Source organism: Zingiber officinale, chromosome 9A (assembly GCF_018446385.1).
Source record: "Zingiber officinale cultivar Zhangliang chromosome 9A, Zo_v1.1, whole genome shotgun sequence".
In the NCBI taxonomy this organism is placed as follows: domain Eukaryota; kingdom Viridiplantae; phylum Streptophyta; class Magnoliopsida; order Zingiberales; family Zingiberaceae; genus Zingiber; species Zingiber officinale.
The window spans coordinates 51,453,501-51,468,957 of NC_056002.1; the positions used below are offsets into that span (position 1 = coordinate 51,453,501).

Below are 15,457 nucleotides of genomic sequence, written 5' to 3' on the forward strand. Positions count from 1 at the left end.
GCTAGGTGGTCCTCATCTTGGAAGATTGTTGCCCACACAACATCCGAGGTTAGAAGAGGAATACGATAGAAGATCAAGAGGTCTTTCTAAAAGGTATAACTAGTATTTTTCCTTTCCGCATCATACTAGTTATTTTTGGAAATAATACCAAATACAAGAGGCATACGATTCTAGTATTTTGAATTTGTTTTTGATGTTGTGTTCTTTTGTTTTTTTCTTTTCCTTGTGATTTGATTGTTCTTTTCGGTTGACCTAAAGTTATTTAAGGAAATTAAATATTAATTTTCCTTAAAAGGCTTTGTCTAGTCGATGGTAGTTATTCCCATATCCAAGAAGGCCATGTGCCTCGCTACGTCAGTACTGGGAGCCAATTTTAGAAACTAATATTTAATGAAATTAATAACCTAGGTGATTTGGATCGAACGTGTTAAGTTTCGTAGGAGATCCGAGTCTAAACCTAAAAGAACAAATAGATTAAACTTTGGATCAAACGTGTTAAGTTCCGCAGACGATCCAAGTTTAATTTAAAAGAACACATTGTAGCTAGGTAAAGGTTCAGACCTTTGTACAAAATTTTTGTACAGTGGAACCATTAGATTTACCGAGTAGCAACCAACAATTCATTATTGATTTGGAGAGAAAATATTGTATCTGTGGGGAGTTTCAAATTTCAAGATTGTCTTGCTCACATGCAATTGCCGTCACCATTCATTGGAACATGGATACACTCCCAATCTCCCATATTGTATCTGTGGGGCGTATAGCTTGAGTTGCTCGCTGTTGATCCCGAATGCTCCAGTCAGCTGCTGAGCGACTAATTGAGAATCAGAGTGGATCAGAACCTTGCTGGCACCGACATGCCGCGCGACTTGTAGGCTAACTATAAGCATTTCATACTCAGCTTTGTTATTAGTGGCCCGGTATTCTAACGGAACGGGCAACTGCATCTGTTCTTCTTGCGGGGAAATAAGAAGTATGTCAATCCCACTCCCTTGCCGAGTGGACGAACCATCTACATATTGTTGGTGCAATATTCCCTAGGTCAAGGTTGACCTGGTTGACTGAGCTTGAATTGGTTCAAGCTCGAGTCTTGATGTTTGGGTTTCAATGTTTGACAATACATGGAGACAAGACATGGAGATAGCAGGTGTAATTGTTCATGTGGTGAAATTGTAAAGGATAGTCAAGTAGGTCAAAATTGACTAGATACTTGACTGAGAAATCCTGATGAGTGAAGCTAGGTGAAAGTCCTAGTGAGTGAAGCTAGGTAGGAGTGAAAGTCCAAGTGAGTGAAGCTAGGCAAAAGTGAAAGTCCTAGTGAGTGAAGCTAGGCAGAAGAGAAATCCTGATGAGTGAAGCCAGGTGAAAGTCCTAATGAGTGAAGCTAGGCAGAAGAGAAATCCTGGTGAGTGAAGCCAGGTGAAAGACCTAGTGAGTGAAGCTAGGCAGAAGGGAAGTCCTGGTGAGTGAAGTCAGGAAAGGAAAATCCATATGGATCAAGGATGATCGGACATCTGGTGTTGGGAAGTCCAAGTAGGTCAAAGGGATTGACTGAATACTTGGCACGAGGAAATCCAGATGGGTCAAGGTTGACCAGACATCTGGTGGAAGTTCAAGTGGGTCAAAGGGATTGATCGGACGCTTGGTAGGCGAGTTCTAGCAGGTCAAGGGTAACCGGATGCTAGGCATGATGTACCAACAGGTCATAGGTGACCGAATGTTGGTTTAGGGGGCTTTGGACTTGATTTTGGGCAAAATCAAGGAGCTGGATTGATCAGCCGATCGATTGGCTCATGCCCAATCGATCGGCCGATCGATTGGGTGAGTCCCCGTGACAAGCTTCCACCAATCGATCGGTGGATTGATTGGGAGAGGCTCACAATCGCACAGAAAAGCGCTGGATCGATCAGCCGATCGATCCAGAGCTCCCAATCAATCGGGCGATCGATTGGGAGGTGTGATTTCGTGCGATAAAGGCTGGATCGATCAGCTGATCGATCCAGACAATTCCCAAGAGCACAGAGGCGCTCTGGATCGATCAGTCGATCGATCCAAAGTCTCCCCAATCGATTGAGAGCAATCTAATCGATTGGGATCTGACCGTTGGTGCTGGATAAAGACGTTGGCATGCGTTTTCGTCGACAAGAACTTACGGCTTTCTTCTCCAGCGAGCACAGATCTTCATAGAGCTTCTCCACAGAGTTCTCACCACCAGTTCTTGAAGTTCTTCGAGGTTCTTCCTGTTAGGACCAAAAGTAGCTAGAGGGGGGGTGAATAGCTCGTCGCGTTCGCTCGGTGCTTGGCGTTGCTCGGCGTTGCTTGGCGTTGCTTGTTTCTTCAAGAATATGCAGCGAAAAATACAGAAACAAATACAACCACGCTAACACTAGGATTTTACTTGGTATCCACCTCCAAAGGAGGTGACTAATCCAAGGATCCACACCACGCACGCACCCTCCACTATGAAACACTCCTTTTCGGTAACTACCGAGGGCGGAGAAGCCCTACAAGACTCTCGGTACAAGAAGAAGGAAAGGGAAACAAAATACAAGCACAAAGCTTACAATGAATGCAGAAAACCCTAACTCTAGCTTCTCTTCTTGCCTTTGATCCGCCTCTTGACTCGGAGAGCTTCCAAGAACCTTCAAGAACTGGCGATCACGAGCTTTGAGAGTGTTGTGGAGGAGCTGGCGAAGATCTGAGATGAAATGAAGAGATTGCAGGCGTCCATCACCTGCATACGGCGCAACGGTCGAATCCCAATCGATTGGATTGCTCCCAATCGATCGGGAGGCTTTGGATCGATCCACGGATCGATCCGGAGCGCCTCGAATCAGAAATCCGGATCGATCCACGGATCGATCCGGCGCTTATCGCGGACGGCGTCCCAATCGATCCAGCGATCGATTGGGACCTCTGATCGATCCACGGATCGATCCGGAGGGGTGCGAGGACTCACCGGATCGATCGGCGGATCGATCCGGATCTTCTGGATCGATCCACTGATCGATCCAGATCTGCTGGATTGATCCACGGATCAATCCAAACCTGCTGGATCAATCCACGGATCAATCCAAACCTGTTGGATCAATCCACGGATCAATCCAAACCTGCTGGATCAATCCACGGATCAATCCAAACCTTGGTTTTTGTCCAAAACCAAGTCTAAAGCCCCCTAAACCAACATCTAGTCAACCATGACTTGTTGGTACATAAGACCTAGCATCCGGTCACCCTTGACCGGCTAGGACTCTCTCACCAAGTGTCTGGTCAATCCCTTTGACCCACTTGGACTTTTCTCTTCTTGCCAAGTATCCGGTCAGTCCCTCTGACCTACTTGGACTTTTCTTTCTCGTGCCAAGTATCCGGTCAATCCCTTTGACCTACTTGGATTCTCACCAAATGTCTGGTCAACCTTGACCCATTTGGATTTCTCTTGCCTGGCTTCACTCACCAGGACTTTCCCAATTGCCTAGCTTCACTCACTAGGTCTTTCACCTGGCTTCACTCACCAGGATTTTCCTCCTGCCTAGCTTCACTCACTAGGACTTCCCAATTGCCTAGCTTCACTCACTAGGTCTTTCACCTGGCTTCACTCACCAGGATTTTCCTCCTGCCTAGCTTCACTCACTAGGACTTCCCAGTCAAGTATCCGGTCATCCTTGACCTACTTGACTCTTCTTCAATCAACCTTGCATTGTCAAACATCGAAACCCAAACCAAGACTCAAGCTTGGTCAACCAAGTCAACCTTGACCTTAGGGATGTTGCACCAACACTTCCAAGTCAAGAGGCGGATCTACAGCAAGAAGAAGAAATCTAGGGTTAGGGTTTTCTTGTGCAAACTTATAAGCTTTTGCTTGTATTTTGTTCCCTTTCTCTTTCTTCTTGTAGTGTGAACTTGTAGGGCTTCTCCGCCTTTGGTAGTTACCATAAAGGAGTGTTTTCATAGTGGAGAGTGCTCGTGTGTGTGGATCTTTGGATTAGTCACCTCATCTTGAGGTGGATACCAAGTAAATCCTTTGTGTTAGCGTTGTATGTTTTGTTTCTTGTATTTTCGCTGCATATCATTGAAGAAACAAACAACGAAGAGCATGAGGAGCGCGACGAGCTATTCACCCCCCCTCCCCCCTCTAGCTACATAATCGGTCCCAACACATATATCTTCCAAGCAACCCCGGGTTCAGGATTCTGCACCTCGGTGACGAAATCCACCAAGGACTGTGCCTTGATGGCCGTTCAAGGTTGATACTGGATGTCGAACTCACTTAGCTCCGTGGTCCACTTGATCAGTCGTCCAGACGCCTCAGGATTAAGAAGAACCCTCCCCAGAGGACTATTGGTCATGACAACGATTGTATGTGCGAGAAAGTATGGGCGAAGCCTCCGAGCGGTAAGTACTAAAGCAAAAGCAAGCTTCTTGAGACCAATGTAGCGGGATTCAGCGTCCTTTAATATGTGACTTAGAAAATACACTGGTTGTTCTTTGTCGTTCTGCCGAACCAACGCCGAGCTGACAGCATGCTCAGTTGTGGACAGATAGATTCGGAGCGGCTCACCGGCAGTTGGCTTGGCTAGTACAGGTAGCGAGTTCAGATACGCCTTGAGTTCCTCGAAGGCCTGATCGCACTCCTCATCCCACTGGAACTTGGTGGCTCGGCGCAATATCTTGAAGAAGGGTAGGTTCCGGTCGGACGATTTGGAGATGAATCAAGATAATGTTGTTATCCGACCGGTGAGGCGCTGAACTTCCTTCAAGTTTCTCGGTGGTGGCATATCTTGGAGTGCTTTTACCTTGTTGGGATTTGCCTCAATGCCCCGCTTAGTGACGATATATCCCAGGAAACACCCACCTTTCGCGCCAAACAGATACTTATGAGGATTTAACTTGATTTCGTACGCTCGGAGGGTCTGGCAGGTCTCCTTGATATCTGCACAGAGATCAGCTACTTGAAGGGACTTGACTAGTATGTCGTCAACGTATACCTCCATGTTGTGGCCGATCTGCCACCGGAACACTTTGTTCATCAGTCTCTGGTAGGTGGCTCCTGCGTTCTTCAAGCCGAATGACATCACATTATAATAGTATGTTCCATCGGCAGTAATAAAACTGACCTTCTCCTGGTCCTCCTTGGCGAGCGACACTTGATGATACTCCTGATATGTGTCCAACATATATATCAACTTGCACCCAGCCGTGGAGTCTACCATTTGATCAATCCGGGATAGCGGGTAGAAGTCCTTTGGACAAGCTTTGTTGAGATCTCGAAAGTCAATGCAGACCTGCCACTTGTTGCCTGGCTTGGAAACTAGTACTACATTCACGAGCCAGCTCAGGAATTGAACCTCCTGTATGTGGGCGGCCTCCAAAAGCTTCTCTACTTCCGCCCTGATGATCAAATTCTGTTCGGCGTTAAAGTCCCTTTTCCTTTACTTCACTGGTCTAGCGTCCGGTCGGACATGGAGCTTATGCTACGCGATGCTCGGGGAAATGTCGGGCAGCTCACGCGCGGACCATGCAAATACGTCATGATTATGCTCTAAGCACTTGATCAGTTCGACCTTTTGCTCGACTTCCAGGTCAGCCGCTATAAAGGTTATCGCCTCTGCCTGGCCTGGACATATCTGCACTTCCTCCTTTTCCTCATAAACTAGACTAGGAGGTTCTTCAGTTATTGCACTAACCTCTAATTGGGGCGTCTTCCATGTGGACTTGGCTTCTAATTTGACCATTTTGGCGTAGCATCTCCGAGTGGCCAACTGATCGCCCTTGACCTCTCCTACCTGATCTTCCAACGGGAACTTAATCTTCTAGCAGAAGGTTGAGACGACGGCCCGAAATTCATTGAGGGCCAGTCGACCCAAAATGACATTGTAGGTGGAGGGGGGCTCACCACGATGAAGTTTGTGGTCCTCGTCCTTCTGAGGGGTTCCTCCCCAAGTGATATGGCCAACTTAATTTGGCCGATCGGCTGGACTTCATTGCCGGTAAACTCGTAGAGTGAGGTTGTCATCGGCAACAACTCGCCTCGATCAATTTAGAGTTGGTCAAACGCCTTCTTGAAAATGATGTTGACCGAGCTCCCTGTGTCAATGAATATACGGTGAATAGTATAGTTGGCAATTACTGCTCGGATAATGAGAGTGTCGTCGTGTAGTATTTCAACTCCTTCGAGATCCTTGGGCCCAAAGCTGATCTCGGGCCCGTTCGCCTTCTCCTTTCTGCAGCCTATGACGTGGATCTCTAGCCGCCAGGCGTATGACTTTCGAACCCGGTTGGAGTCTCCGCCGGTCGGACCGCCGACGATGATATTGATCTCGCCCCACGCGGTGTTGCTTCTATTCTCCTCCTCCCGAGCGGTCGGTCGGCTCCACTCATGTGAGGCCCATGCAGGATCGGTGCTCCTCCTGCGATGTTGTCGCGGTGATTCCCGAGCCTCTTCACGTCGTCCGACTCTCTGATGCCCGTGTCGCCGGTCGGGTGAAGGCGATCAATGTCGATAGATCCTTGGTGTTGGTTGTGCGACCGGGGCAAACCCGCGACAATCACGAGTGTTGTGGGTGACTGATTGATGGAAAGAGCAGAATATAGAAGTCCATACCTTTTCCTTTGGCTTTGGTCGCTCAGAGGCCACATGCTGAACAGCGTGTGACCTTGGTTCCTGGTGTAGCCGTGTGCCTTCGGCTCGCAGCCCTCTAGGCAGTTGATGGCTGGTCGGTGGCCTTCACTCGGCCGGCGCCGATGGTTCTGGTGGCGCTTCCTTCCTCCTGGGCGCCTGGACTTCTTCCACATTTATGTACTCATTGGCCTTCTTCAACATATGGTTGTAGTCGTGAGACAGCTTCCTGACGAGCGACCGGAAGAAATCCCCGTCCACAAGCCTTTGCGTGAACACATTCATCATAGTCTCGGACGAGACCGAGGGAATATCCATCGCCACCTAATTGAAGCGTTGGATGTAGGCTCCGAGGGTCTCCCTCTAGCCCTGTTTCATGGAGAACAGGCTGACGCTTGTTTTCTGATAACGTCTGTTGCTCGCAAAGTGATGAAGGAAAGCCGTTCGAAAGTCCTTAAAACTTCGAATCGATCCGTCCGACAACCTTCGAAACCAACGTTATGCCGAGCCGGATAACGTAGTGAGGAAGACTCGGCACTTGACTCTGTAAGTGTATTGATGGAGAGTAGCAGCATTATCGAATTTATCAAGATGGTCGTCCGGGTCGGTCGACCCGTTATACTCACTGATCGCCAAGGGAGCGTAGTGTCTCGGCAATGGATCCTGCAGAATTGCCTCGGAGAATTGTCGGTTGATCCGTTCGGGAGACAAATCATCCTTCGACGCTTTGCCTTTCCTCGCGTCCCGAATGTGCACTTCATCTGACGAAGAACCTCGCTCTTGGTTTTCTTGCGCGATCTTCGAGGGCGACTGGAATAAAGCCCAGTGGAATGGTTTCGGGACGAGCGACACCTCTCCTTGCGTGTCGTTTGGCCCTTTATTCTATCCCCAGATGGACAGCTGTTCCGGCTGGTCTTCCTACACCGCTCGACTTCCCGAGGCTGATGTCGCTTGTTGTGCTAGCTGATCGTCTACCGCCTTTTGCTACTACTGCTCAACTATTTTTGCCGCTCATACTTGAATGCGTCGAGCTCCTCCTGAGTGAGCGTCACAGCGTGGAGACGTCCAGCTTCTTCCATCTTCTCGACTCGGATTCAGGTGTGTTCTCATAGACGACGCCAAATTTGATCCTGTCCGAGAGTCGAGTCGACAAATGCTGGGGAGATGACGCTCACGTTGACTGGATGTAGACTGAAGATGATGTGGACTTCCGACGAGCTAAACCTGCAACCACAAGTCGTTAGTGCCGAGCCGGGGAGGAGTTCCCCGACGATGACCCTCCGACGCTCAAGTCAGTCACCAGAGACAAGTGAATGAAGTAGAAAAAAAAGAGCAGCAGCGTAACTGTAGCCACAGTAGAAGTGAACATACTTCCGTCGAAGCCTAGGGGTCCTTATATAGGGCTCCCGGGAGGCGTGTGCACGCTTCCCCAAGCGCGCACACTCTTTAAAGCATACCTAAAATGGACGTGTCGGAAAAGCGTGCATGACGCCATACCTTAACAGCCCGAGCATATCCCTGACGTGATAGTGGAAGCTTTCACCGTACGATTCTCCGTCTGGCCATGTCGCCAACCATGTCACTCGTCGGTGACACTGGTCCCTAGGAAGATACCACCAACTGCACCTTTTGTCTGTTATTGGGCCGAGCGAGAGAGTCCACTCGACCAATGGTCCGCTGTCTCGGCTCCGCCTTGTCGAGCAAGGAAGTCGTGCTTGCTTGGTTGGGGCTGCGTCCACTATTCAACCAAGCGGGACGGCCACTCGGCCTTCGTCCTTTCCTTGCTTGGGAGTTTTTATGAGCGTTGGAAGCTCGGTATTTGATCGAGCTGTCGAAGTGTTGAATCGGCTACTCTTCATTCTAACTGAGAAGGTGGTTCGCCCGATCGGACACCTACCCAGGACATTGACCACTCTGACCGTGATCCTCCACGTGGCGATGACCCTCTACCAGGCAGGCCCCGCCCTTACCACCGGATCAATATGCTAGGTATGAAGAAAGACAAGATTAATCTCTATCTCTATTATTTTCAATTTCTCTTCCTACTATTGTTTCTAATTTGAGCGTCGAAGGACCAACGCCAGGAACCTCTTCCCTGATTTAGTTTGTTTTGCAGAGAGAGAAGCTAGATTTTCATCCAGTTAGTAGAATCGACACATCCCCAACTTTTCAGCTTAATACATTCAGACAAAATTATTATTAATATTTCAATTAAGGCTTTTATTTATTTTCATTTACTCTCTATTTTTATTTGGTACAGCTTTAAAATGATAATATAATATAATGATAATATAATATAATCTGATTATTAAAATAATAAAATTTTATAATCGGAATGATGAGACTAATAATATGTAATTTAATTATCGAAAAATTTGCATGCAGTCTCCATTGGTAAATATAATTTTGCATGTACTCCCCATTGGAAAAATTCTTTGTTTTCACTCCCTAGTCTAATATACTTACCTAATTGCCCCTGATATTTTAAGTATAAAAAGTCTAAAAATGAGTATAAATCCTCTTAAATTCAGTACATTAAACTAGAATCTAGTATATTTTCTATTAAATTGAGTACGATTTTTTTTCCACCTCAATTGGATGGAAAATATACTAGATTTTCTTTAAATGGTACTCAATTGAATGGAAAATATACTAGATTTGCTTTAAATGATACTCAATTGGATAAAAAATATACTAGATTTTTTTTAAATGATACTGAATTTAGGAGAAATTATATTAAATAGGAAAAAAGTTAGTCATACTCAATTAAATAGAAGATATACTCGATTCTAGTTTAAAACACTGAATTTAATAGGAATTATACTCATTTTTAGATTATTTATACCTAAAAAATATGAAGGATAATTTTAATAGAAAATATACTCAAATATACTAGATTTTCTTTAAATGATACTCAATTTGATAGAAAATATACTAGATTTTTTTTAGATAATACTTAATTGGATAGAAAATATACTAGATTTTCTTTTACATGGTGCTGAATTTAAGAGGAATTATATTAAAACAGGAAAAAAATATACTCAATTTAATAGAAAATATACTCGATTATAATATAAAGTACTGAATTTAAGAGGAATTATACTCATTTTTGAACGTTTTGTACCTAAAAATCTGAGGGGTAATTAGGTCACAATATTTGCATGGGGAAGTTGAAACAAATAAAACTTTACAGGTAGAGAATCGAAACAAAGTTTTTTATGAGTGGGGATTGCATGCAAAATTTAAATTGTCATTGGAGATTTTTCTCTATTTTACCGTTTAATTATATTTAAAATTTAAAATATAATATTTAATTAAAATTTAAATATTAAATATATCATAGTTTATTTTTTTCATCAATCGACGGACGTTATTATTGCTGTCAGCCGCATCTTCCGACACTGTCCGTCAGCCGCCAGCAGCCAGCAGCCAGCAGCGGCCACAGTTTGCTATTGCCGACTGACCACCGCCGTCGGGCGTCGATGCAGCCAACAGCCACCGACCAACCTCACAAGTTATTTTTATAATTTTATAATAATATAAATTATATTTTTTAAAAAAATAATAAATATTCAGGCATAATATACCATTCTTTCCTAAACCAACTTAATTATGTTAAATTATAAATTTTATTATATTACGGACTGATTACAAAAGTCCTAACCAAACACAGCTTTCGGATTTGGGAATTTGTTTTAAATAGATCAAGTGATCGATAAAGACGTCGTGACGGGGAAGGGAAGAATCGAAGCGAAAGAGCGGATGCAACGGCACAGGTTGAGGCCCACCATGGTGGCTGTCCTGCTCTCGCTGCTGGCCTGCGCAGTCGCCGGCTTCTTCCTCATCACGTTGCTCGACGCCAACGTCTCCCCTTCCTCTTCCTCCTCGCTTTCATCTGCAACCGCAGTGTACGAGCTCCCCGAGGTCTCTCTCTTCTCTCTCCTAGCGTCTTTTTTTGGTCCTTCATCGATGTTTGTGGAACAAAGGCCTCTTTTTTTATGATTGCTATTTGGATTTCATATACGTGGATTGTTTTTCCGTGCAGTCCATTTGAGTAACTTGGATAACAATATCTTTTTGGTTTTGGTTTTGGAACTATTTCGAAGTGAGGATTCTCGTTTTAATACACTTCTTGTAATTTTTAGCTATAGAGCAAGCATGATAAGCAAGTACGAGTTTTTTTTTTGTTTATCTGTGTTTTACAAGAATAACGAAAGCAATCTTGTCTTGGTTTCTTTTTTTGTGTGGAGATTTTACAACTAGCACTGCTTAGGAAATTTGCTTGGTTCTGTAATTGAATAAATTAGGCTCTTGACGTCTCTTTGTTTCCTTTTTTTTCTTCTAAAAGAAAGCGATAGGATCAACAATATATAATTCCCATTGTTTTCATCACACTTGATTTTGGATTAGTCCTTTACGCTAAATTGTTTGCCCTTTAATCAATTGGATTTTTATGTAAAAATATACAGTTTTGGTTTTTTTAGGTTCTTTTGATTCATTGTTCTTATTGTTCTTCTAATTTATTTTTAGTCCAATAATTTATTTCCTGAAAAAGTTCACGGTTTGTTTTGAGCAGAGACATGATATTAGGCCCATAAGACGGCCTTCAGAACTCAGATGGATGCGAGAGGCAGCTGCTCCTCAACTTTCAACGGTATTTTGCCATGTTTTTTTAGTTCTTGCCATTGATGCTTGTTCTGTTTGAGTTTTGCAAGGTTTCACTTACTAGTCGTCTTGCTGTATTGGCATGGATGATCTATTAGCGGATTAGTAGTAGATTTCAAATAGTAAGCAACCATTTCATCTCTTTTCTTTCTTTTCACTCATATAGATTCGACAGTGGAATGGTGCAATTGAGGATAAAACAGAGAGCAACCAGAAGCTATGGAAGGCCCCATTAAATCGGCAATTCGTGCCATGTTCTAAACCTAGCTTGTCATATCTGTGTAAGGAATCTACATTCACTGAACTTAAAATTAAGTAATTTTCATTTTGTTTTAAAGGATTTTTCTTCTACTGTAGCTCCTCAGGCGTCAAGAGGTTACTTATTAGTTAGCACCAATGGCGGATTGAACCAGATGAGGGCAGGGGTGAGGAACTGTATTTCTTGATATGCTACAGTCTTTGATTTTATTCAGATTGTCAACGAAGGAATCAAAACTTGGATTGGCAATTTGTCCAGATGCTTGCCATGAAATAAAATCTAACTAATTATAGGTATGTGTTATGTGGTAGGAATTCTTTATTGCTAAGTTACTTGAATGTGCTAATTTGTTGATGAATGGTCCCGAGTTGGCTGAATTTGAAGAGCTCTGTTTCTTCAAACATGATGGATGCATTAAATATCCTATTTTTTTCACAAGAACATTGATGCTAATGTGATGAAATCTTTGTTTAACTAGTGTAAATGATTGCACGTAGGGATATATTACCTTGAAGCTGATTTTATTGTGATTGAGCAATATGGTTGGATGTACTTAGTTGCACTCATGATGAATATTCCTACTGTCACTACACATTTTTGCCAAGAAAGATCCATATAAACTATGATTTAGCATGACAAAATCAAAATCAAGTCGTTAGTTGCTTCTGGTTTAGTCAGTCAAACAGCTAGATTTCATATGCAAAATAGTCAAGTCAGAATGAGCTTTGCAGATGCAAAACTTGACAAGTGGTTGAAGAAGAGTGAATAACCATTCTCACAAATTGTTTTGGTTTCCATTTGAGAGTCGTGTGATAGACTATAACCAATGAGATTATTCTGGTAGAATTGACTATCAGTGAACAGCAAAAGAAGGGTTTCAATCTCAACCTTGGAAAATGACCATTTGTTATTTTGTATCGTCTAGTTTTGTCGTATTGGACTAATCAAGGTCGGTGAAAAAGATCAATCCCTAAGACAACAACTGAGCTCTTCATATTTCTCAACAACAAATGCCTTCACAAGGTATAATAGCAATATTTACTTTACGATACCTTATCACTCATTGTTCTTTTGGATTGGCTGAAATTGTTTTTTTTGTTTGTGCTGAAGCTGGATTCCAACTAAACTAAACAAATTACTAAGCTAAAATGACAAAGTTGCATTAATTTTGATTTACTCTTGTAATAACATGCTTGTAATGCATGTGGAGACAATTATCTGTTGCCAATATACTAGCTAATTTCAGTTTTTTATTCTTGAAGGTTGCCTATGTTCTGATTATATGATTTCAGTTGCTTGTCTCCATGTTCGACAATTATAAGGTTCAATTTCCAAAATTTTAATCTAAACAAATTGATAGTTCAAATGGTTTCTAGATAAAAGATGCTGGTGATCTTATTGATGGAAAGTTGTAATGTGATGCTCTCTTTCGCAAAACTTCAAATGGATGTTTTTGGTTGAGAAAGTTTTAGTTTTTATATATTATGTAACCGAGCATTTCTTATGTCTGTTGTGCTTTTCATGGTAGATAGCAGACATGGTAGCAATTGCACGGATTATGAATGCCACTCTTATTATTCCAGAACTGGACAAGAGCTCATTTTGGCTGGACTCAAGGTCGTTCTTTCTTAAATTCCTGTGTATCTTTTGACAACTTCTGATTTCTTAATTGTCTTAATTTTCACAGCAATTTTGCTGATGTCTTTGATGAAGAGTATTTCATACATTCATTAGCCAATGATGTTAAAATCGTGAAGAAACTACCAGAGGAGCTTTCTAGGGTTACCAAAGCGGTGGAATATTTTATAAGCTGGTCTCCGCTGGAGTATTATCAGGATAAAATCTCTAAACTATGGGATGATTTTAAGGTATGGTTACTGTCGCAGAACCAAGAAGAAGACTACTTCTTGATGTTGCTTAATCAACAGCCGTATCTGTCAGGTCATCAAAGCTGCTAAATCAGATTCTCGTCTTGCTAATAACAATTTACCCCTAGATGTCCAGAAGCTACGTTGCAGAGCTTTCTTTGAGGCTCTTCGATTTTCTCCTAGCATCCAAGCACTAGGAAAGGTAATAGTTTAGATATTATCTCTTTCATGTTTGCGATTGTGTCACGATTACATTACACTTACTGCATTTGAATATAATCTTATAGTCATTGGTAGAGAGAATGAGATCATATGGATCGTTTATTGCTTTGCATTTGCGATACGAAAAGGACATGCTTGCTTTTAGTGGGTGCACATATGGCTTGAATGTTTCTGAAGCAAATGAATTACATCGATCAGGTAAAATATGCTGATCAATTGTTCTTCTTTTGATCTTTCTTTCCATTTTCCATGTTATTCTACTGCATTTATTCTTGTTATAGGGAAAAAAACAGCATACTGGAAGGTGAAAGCTATTGATCCTCTTCAACAAAGGGTCAAGGGATATTGTCCCCTTACACCTAAGGAGGTTGGGATTTTCATTTCTTCTCTAGGATATCCATCGAATACTCCAATATATGTTGCTTCTGGAAACATATATGGCGGCAATTCTCACATGGCAGATCTTGAATCTCGTTTTCCCATACTAATGAGCAAGGTAATCCTACCTTTTCAGAATGAAATTCTAAATCACGTCTCCACACCCAATGAATTACAGCTTCCAAACCGTTTTTGTTTGGACATTGCAATTCTTGTGTATTGGTGTTTGATGGACTTGTTTGTAAGCTCAACTTTATTGGCGTCAAAATATTACCTTAAGAACGACCAAGAATAAGTGAAAATGCAGAGATGAAACTTGATCTAGATATAAACAATTATTAATTAGCCTTTCCTCTTTTATGTTTCTTATGAAATTTACGAGTTCTTTACATGACTGTAATGTGTTTAATAAGAAGTTGTTTCTTTGCTTCTTGGATTTTCAGCTAAACCCATTTCCTTTCAGGAAAAATTAGCATCAGCTGCTGAGCTCAAACCATTCAGACTTTATGCAGCTCAAATGGCAGCCTTGGATTACATCGTATCTGTAGAGAGTGATGTTTTCATCCCCTCGTACTCAGGAAACATGGCAAGTGCTGTTGGGGGTCACCGTCGTTACTTGGGCCACAGAAAGACAATCACACCCAATAGGCATGCTTAAAATTCCAATTGGCTTGCATAACATATGTTGCTGAAAAAAAAACCCAATCTAATTTGTTCTCTATTCCAAAAAATGGAACTTCATTTGCGTAAACTTGATTAGGGATTGCTTAAACAAGGAAAGAAGCTATCGAAGACTATTCTTGAAATCCATAAGAAGCGGTATATGGACTTGTTGAACATCACATGTTAAACATCCTTGCTCAAATCCTGTTCTAACTGTTATACTTCATCAGGCAAGGGTCCCCTCGTAAAAGAAAAGGCCCCATGCCAGGAACAAGAGGAATGGATAGATTTCGTTCAGAAGAAGCGTTCTACAAGAATCCTTTACCCGATTGTTTATGCCAGTCAGGATCTACTACCATGTAGTTCTTCATTCATTTTTTTTTATCGACAGTTGTACACGATAGAGATTAGTCTTGACTGCTGCCATACTGATCGAATAAGCGACTCCCTAGATGCATCTCATGGATAACTGAAGGTGGTGGAGAGTCATTGACAGTTCGATACAACCTGAAATGAAGTTACTTGTATATATTTAGGCATTAGTTAAATCTTATATTTTTGATATCTTTAGTTTTTTATTGCATTTTGTTTTTCTAGCTTGTTGAGGTTCATGTATATCTATGAGATTACATGTTTTTCTTGAGAAACAACGGCATAAAGAACAGTGTAATGGTCTCACATGAAAAATTGTCTGATAAGAAAATCATATAACTTTGCAGATGCAATCTTGTTGTCATTGTAAAACTTTGTTGATCTTTCTTTTTACATATATTTAGATGACTTCTG

General features: G+C 42.4%; 1 protein-coding gene across 1 annotated transcript; it reads left to right on the forward strand.

Moving 5' to 3' along the window:
- The first annotated feature begins 10,294 nt into the window (after positions 1-10,294).
- Positions 10,295-15,233, forward strand: LOC122021852 (O-fucosyltransferase 7-like). The gene is made up of 12 exons (XM_042580018.1): positions 10,295-10,540; positions 11,193-11,270; positions 11,448-11,562; positions 11,639-11,706; positions 13,069-13,157; positions 13,228-13,408; positions 13,482-13,610; positions 13,696-13,828; positions 13,912-14,126; positions 14,472-14,656; positions 14,769-14,827; positions 14,902-15,233. The coding sequence occupies exons 1-12, from the start codon at positions 10,379-10,381 to the stop codon at positions 15,138-15,140; spliced, it is 1,653 nt and encodes a 550-aa protein (XP_042435952.1). The 5' UTR covers positions 10,295-10,378; the 3' UTR covers positions 15,141-15,233.
- Positions 15,234-15,457: the final 224 nt, after the last annotated feature.